Source organism: Sinocyclocheilus rhinocerous, unplaced genomic scaffold, assembly GCF_001515625.1.
Source record: "Sinocyclocheilus rhinocerous isolate Xijiao unplaced genomic scaffold, SAMN03320098_v1.1 scaffold964, whole genome shotgun sequence".
Classification (NCBI taxonomy): domain Eukaryota; kingdom Metazoa; phylum Chordata; class Actinopteri; order Cypriniformes; family Cyprinidae; genus Sinocyclocheilus; species Sinocyclocheilus rhinocerous.
In genome coordinates this window covers 151,332-158,269 of record NW_015655397.1, presented here as the reverse complement: position 1 = coordinate 158,269, position 6,938 = coordinate 151,332, and the positions used below count along the sequence as shown (strand labels likewise).

Genomic DNA, 6,938 nt, shown 5'->3' with positions numbered 1-6,938 from the left:
TCACGCAACCTTTGGATTTGGCATTTTCCAGAGAACTGTCGCACAAAGCTTTGGTAAGTAAACGGTACTGAAAAGGGGCTCTGAATTTCTGAGAACGCATTTAAGATTTCATATATTCTGTTAATAAAATCAAATGATTCAAGGACTTTCAAGGAACAGAAATTATTAAAAGCATAGTGTATACTGAAAAATGTAAAATCTTGCCATCATTTACTTACCGTGGTGTCGTCCAAAACCTGTATGATTTTTTTTTCTTTGATGGAACACATAAGATTTCTTTTGTTTTTTTTTTGTTTTTTTATATATACGGTGGAAGTCAATAGGATCCAGAGTTTAAGATTATTTTCTTAAATATTTCTGGCAAAATATGAATTCAGTTGAAGAAAATTTCCATAAATCTTTCATATATTTTTCCAGACTTTTTTAGATGTATTTTTGTCATTCAGGATATCTGGCAGATGTACAAAGATGAAAGTATCGGTTAGTGTTTCTCTGCTCCTGCTGTGCTTTGTCTGTCGTGTAAAAGGTAATGTTACTACATGTTTTCAAAGCCTGATGCTTCCAAGGAGATCCAAATACTGCTTGTTCTAACATTTCACCAAATGTTGTTCAGTATATCAAAACAGAAAGAGTGTTTTAACCTGTAGAGTATTAACCTGAGTATTATTATAGGACATATACAGGGTATTAACCTGTACTGCAACAGTTTTAGTTTGTTATGCCTGAACGAATTGCTCAATAGTTAATTCTCTCTAAACAGCAGTCACCATTGAGTCATGTCCACTGGCCACCGGGAACTTGCTTCGGACAGAGGTTGAGAAAACTCTCACTCTGACTTGCATTACTGATGAAGGTATTGACCCATCCAACCAAAATGAATTGCAGTGGTTCCGCAATGGTGCCCGGGTGAACCTGGCAGAAGAAAACCGCTGGTCCCGAAGTAGTCTTTGTGTACAGCCTGTCACTAAAGAGGACAACGGAGTTGTCTTTATCTGTCAGCTGAAGGGTGATGCAAGTGTGAACAGCTCCATCGAGTTTGACGTCCAGTGTAAGTTTAATGTTTAGAATACTTGGTGGAAAAAGTAAACATTTTGAAGGGTCAACTGGCAGGTTTGGGATCCATTTCATTTCCGTTCAGCAGTTTCAGCAGGAACTCCACAAGGAATCTATTTTCATTAAATGTACACTGTTATAATGTTATATATTAAGGAATCCAATGTTATATCCATTTTTATAACTTCATTGCGATGACAATGGGCCTCCAAACCCTAAACAGTTTTACAGTTTAAACAATAAAAATGCTTTTAATTAGTTATCAATGTAAGTGTTTTAAACTAACTGTAAATCTTTAAATGGGCCTTGGATTGGAATCTGGAATATTCCTCAAAAATAAACTGGAATGGAACTGAGCCAAACTCTTGTGATGAATATACTGCTGCAATATGCGAGTGGCTGGTGAAAATTTGTTGGTTTTTCAGCTTTGAATGCCATTATATTACAGATCCCCCAGACCTTAATGACACTAAGGAAGTATTTGTTGAAGAAACAAGTGATGTTGTTCTGTCTTGTGATGTCCGTGCCAACCCACCTGTAACTGTGGCTTGGAAAAAGGATGGTGAAGTTCTGGATCTGACCTCTGGCAGTTACAAAACAACCAATAATGGCATTACTGCTCAGTTATCAATCACAAAAGCTAAGCGCGATGTACATCAAGGAACGTACATCTGTGAAGTAAATTCATCTGTCTATGGAATTATGGGCAGGACCTTTAATGTTACGGTTGAAGGTTTGTGGTCCTGTTTTATCCTTATTTGAACTTTGACTTTTTGTACTCTGTTTTACTTTTATAATTTATGTTCAATTTTTGAAAGGTATATTTAATTTTCTTCTCTATTAGATAAAGTTTTAAGGTTCCCTGTAGGACCCACAATTGCTGGAGTGGTGGTGGTTTTATGCACAATTGTATTTGCACTCATTTCTAGGAGGAATAAAATTATTAAAGTAAGTCAGCTTCATTTATGATTATGATTAAAATAGATTTTTGATTGATTAATTGATCATGATTTTTTTTTAGCCTAAAACTATTAAAACAATTAAAAAGGCTTTGTCTTTTTGGTGTCCTATAGTGCATTAAACCAAATTGAACATCTGCACATGGAATTAGAATTCTCAAGAATTCAAACCACAGCTATTTGAGATGTTGAGCATGGAGAAGATCAGACTGGAACTCAAATAACCATTACTGGACTGGCAAATGGGACACCACTCTTAAATATAAATTAGTAATTCAAAAACAAACACCTCCTTTCATTCCTGCTTAGCCCCTTTGTTTTGTTATTGCTAAATTAGAATGTGAAAAGATGTCTGTTAAACAACACTTTATTGTGATTTTTGTTGTTGTTGTTGATGATTTCATTGTGTGTTTCTTCTCAGATTCCAATGTTATTGAGCAATTGCACTAAAAAATACATTATACTTTGTCTCTGAGCCAGCAAAGGCACTCCTAGATTGATGGCTGCATTTGTTATTAGAGACACAGTAAAATAATCTCATTAAAGTGAATTGCAGGATATTTTACATTCTCAAGGGCAAGATTTTTATTGTAAAAATTGGCCTGTTAAATGTACCTAGAAGTCATTAACCTTTAACTGTCCACTCAGATCATAAGCAATATGTGGTTGTAATCATAAAGAAATGTTCCATTTTATTCTAATGAGGTTTAGGTAGGCTATTTTCACTGTTTGCTTTGTACATTGCATGTCAAGTTAAATGCTGAGACAAATAAAAATGTAATTACAGATTTCTTGAGCAAACCTAATTTGAGTTTTTCAGTTGGCTAGATCAGTGGTTCCCAACCCTGGTCCTGAAGGCACTGCACGTTTTGCATGTCTCCTTAATCAAACACACCTGATTCAGGTCATCAGCTCATTAGTAGAGACTCCAAGACCTGAAATTGGTAAGAGAAAGGAGACATGCAAAATATGCAGTGTTGGGGTGCCTCCAGCACCAGGGCTGGGAACCACTGGGCTAGATAAGCAAATGCTTTAGAACAGGGATCTTCAAATCTGGCCCACAGTTTAGCTCTAACCCTAATCAAACACAGCTGAGCATGCTAATCAATGTCTTCAGGATCATAAGAAAATCACAGGTAGGTGAGTTTGATCAGGGTTGGAGCTAAACTCTGCAGCGCATTGCCCCTCAAGGGCAAGATTTGAGGAACCCTGATTTAGAACGTCAAAAATAAATAAATCACAACAGTTTTGGGGATATTTTGGGCATATTATACATTTTAGAAGACTCCTAGTTAGTTTATTCATAATAAGGTTGGGTATTTCTGGAATTAACAGTTAAAATTGGGCTCAATGAAAAGAGTTGATCATAACAATGCAAGCGTTCCAAAACAAAGAACCGCGCGTTGCGTCACATTTCGAATGCGACGCAACGGCACGTTCGGCCAATCAGTGTGGGGAAACGGGACACAGTGGGCGAGTCTCTCTTCCACAGGGAGCGGTCCACCAAATTCAAACAGCCACAAGAAACAAAGCAAAGGATAGTCCGATTTTATCAGACTGTGCGGTGTGGAAAAACAAGGGTAAGTTTCAATTTTAAAGTCGATGAAATGTAATAAGTGTAATTTCACGTTATAGATATGTTTGTGGATTCTTTATTGCACGGTTTTTGCGTTAAGGAGTTAGCTTTTCAGATTATCATTGTGCTGTGCTCTAAACTCCGCTCAGTGTAACGTAAACGTATTGGAGTAATGTTTAGTTTAATTTCGTTTTTTTTGTTTTACAAATGTAAAGATTTTCGGATTTTTATGAGTTTATCATTTCAAACGGAAGGGATGATCGAAGCACTTCACAATAAACTCTGTAGGGTTGCCACCGTCGTGGAAAAACCTTAAAGGGGTCATATGACGTTGCTAAAAAGAACATTATGTTGTGTATTTGGTGTAATGCAATGTGTTTATGCGGTTTAAAGTTTAAAAAACACATTATATTCCACAATGTACATTATTGTTGCTCCTCTATGCCCCGCATTTCTGAAACGCGTCGATTTTTACAAAGCTCATCGTTCTGAAAAGCGAGGTGTATTCACACTATATTAATAAAAGTACCTAGAAAGGGATACTCATTGCAGAAAGAGAAATAAAGATCAGCCAATTAGCAGATGATACAACTCCCTTTTTTTTTGTTTTTTTTTTTAAAGATGCCTCTTGGGTCCCTATTGCAATCCGCACTGTTGAAAGATTTTCTAAAGCTTCTGGTCTTTTTTTATTTTTTTATTTTTTTTATTTGTCTAAACGTGAACTACTTTCAATTAAAGAGTGCAACCTTTCTACAACTAAAAATATTCCAATTAAAGATAAGATATCTTATTTAGGTATCTCTATATGTAAAAATAAAAATGATAGATGTGTATTCAATTTTTCCCCAATTATTGAGAAAACACAAACAAAATTTAATTTATGGCTGCAGAGAGACTTATCTCTGAGGGGAAGAATATTACTTGCCAAAGGGGAGGGAATCTCCAGATTATCATATGCTTCTCAGTCTCTCCATGTTGATAACAACATTCTCAAAAGTATTGACAATGTTATTTAAATTCATATGGAAAAATGGCATACATTATATCAAGAAATCTGTTGTTTTGAATACATATGAAAATGGTGGTCTCAATATGTTAGATTTTTGCACATTTGATAATACTCTTAAAATTAATTGGGCCAAACACTTTCTCAAAAATCCAACCTTAGTCTGGAACTTTATTCCACAATATATTTTCTCCAAATTTGGTGGATTTAATTTTGTATTGCTTTGTAATTATGATGTTGAAAAAATACCAGCTAAATTATCTAAATTCCATAAGCAGGTCCTTCTCGCCTGGTCTCTTCTGTACAAGCACAACTTTTCTCCTTATAAATATTTTATATGGAATAACAGAGATATTCTATATAAAAACAGATCTCTTTTCTTCCAGCGCTGGTTTGAGGCAGATATTTTGCTTGTAAGTCAATTATTTAATGCAAATGGCCTTTTATTAAACTGAGGAATGTCTTCATCATTTTAACATTCCTATTACCCTTAAAGAATTTGCTATTGTATTCGATGCCATACCATCTGGAGTTCTTAGACTATTTCAGCATATCCCCTAACCCTCTATTTTACCTTCTTTAGACCCTGCTGTTACAATGGTGGGGAAATACTGCTTTTCATCCACTTCTAATAGATCAATACGTTTCATATCCCCTAACCCTCTATTTTACCTTCTTTAGACCCTGCTGTTACAATGGTGGGGAAATACTGCTTTTCATCTTCTTCTAATAGATCAATACGTTTATTATTTCTCAAGGAAAATGTTTCAATTCCAAATGTGACAGTTTATTGGAATGCCTTTGTTTTTGATATTGCCTGGAGGAAAATTTGGCTGAAGGTAAGAGAAGTTTCCATTCGTATTGTCCATCGTGTATATCCTGTTAATACCTTAAAGAAATTCAAAAAGGTATTGATACAAATTGTTCTTTTTGAAAACAGCACCCAGAGACTATTGTGCATTTATTTTGGCTTTGCCATTACTCTAAATGATTGTGGAAAGACTTTTCCCTATTTGTTACTGAGAACATTGATAAGGATTTTTCTTTACTTTGGGAAAATGTTTTGTTTGGAATTGTTAATTGGAAAAAAGGACATTTTACTGAAAAACAAAATATACATAATCTTATTTTATTAACAAAATTGTATATACATAATTTTCAGGGCAAAAAACACTTTTTTTTTATGTTTTGCTTGCTGAATTGCAGCATTACTTTGGGACTATCTTTAACTCGAAGGCTTTAAAAACAATTGAAATTTGTAAGTCTTTTAATCTTTTCCTTTGTGAACTTTTGTGATTAGTTCTACGTATCCCCTACCCTTCTATTTTACCTTCTTTAGACCCTGCTGTTACAATGGTGGGGAAATATTGCTTTTCATCCACTTCTTCTAATAGATCAATACGTTTATTATTTCTCAAGGAAAATGTTTCAATTCCAAATGTGACAGTTTATTGGAATGCCTTTGTTTTTGATATTGCCTGGAGGAAAATTTGGCTGATTCCAAATAGTTACTTAATTACTAATAAGATAAGAGAAGTTTCCTTTCGTATTGTCCATCGTGTATATCCTGTTAATACCTTCTTAAAGAAATTCAAAAAAGATATTGATACAAATTGTTCTTTTTGCAAACAGCACCCAGAGACTATTGTGCATTTATTTTGGCTTTGCCATTACTCTAAATGATTGTGGAAAGACTTTTCCCTATTTGTTACTGAGAACATTGATAAGGATTTTTCTTTACTTTGGGAAAATGTTTTGTTTGGAATTGTTAATTGGAAAAAAGAACATTTACTGAAAAACAAAATATACTTAATCTTCTTATTTTATTAACAAAATTTTATATATATAAATGTAAATTTTCAGGTCAAAAACCACTTTTTTATGTTTTGCTTGCTGAATTGCAGCATTACTTTGGGACTATCTTTAACTCGTGTAACAAGAAGGCTTTAAAAACAATTGAAATTTGTAAGTCTTTTAATCTTTTCCTTTGTGAACTTTTGTGATTAGTTCTATACCCCTGTCTTGTACCCTGTAGTCTTTTCTTTTGTTTTTGTTCTACATTGTGACTGCTTTTATCTTTGTCTATATAATGTTCTTAATAAAAAAAATTTTAAAAAAAGCGAGGTGTACGCTGATTGGCCAGCTATCCAGTGCATTGTGATTGGCCGAATACCTCAAGCGTGTGACGGAAATGTTACGCCCCTTAACACACTGTGATGCCGTCTGCCGGCACGGCGAGACAAAACCAATAAAACCCATTACAAACGAGGCATTTGTTGCATCCAGTGGGACATAATTACTGATTATAATGACTTGTACTGTCTTTTTACGCGTTGCATTGCAT

The 6,938-nt window shown here is 34.5% G+C and overlaps 2 protein-coding genes across 6 annotated transcripts in view; both read left to right on the top strand.

The window, feature by feature from the left end:
• Window positions 1-2,726, top strand: tmigd1 (transmembrane and immunoglobulin domain containing 1). The gene is made up of 6 exons (XM_016524992.1): window positions 1-53; window positions 447-526; window positions 761-1,048; window positions 1,502-1,786; window positions 1,898-2,001; window positions 2,127-2,726. Exons 2-6 carry the CDS (start codon window positions 469-471, stop codon window positions 2,142-2,144), a joined length of 753 nt encoding a protein of 250 aa, XP_016380478.1. The 5' UTR covers window positions 1-53; window positions 447-468; the 3' UTR covers window positions 2,145-2,726.
• A 509-nt stretch (window positions 2,727-3,235) lies between these two features.
• The window catches only part of pimreg (PICALM interacting mitotic regulator), a 20,986-nt gene continuing 17,283 nt past the window's right edge, over window positions 3,236-6,938 (top strand). For 3 of the 5 annotated variants that reach the window (XM_016524986.1, XM_016524988.1, XM_016524987.1), the window contains exon 1: window positions 3,236-3,592. In XM_016524986.1, the coding sequence (XP_016380472.1) occupies window positions 3,385-3,592 (208 nt within the window). In that variant the 5' untranslated portion in view covers window positions 3,236-3,384. The remainder of the gene's footprint in view (window positions 3,593-6,938) is intronic. The other 2 variants (XM_016524985.1, XM_016524990.1) reach the window with 2 other exon arrangements.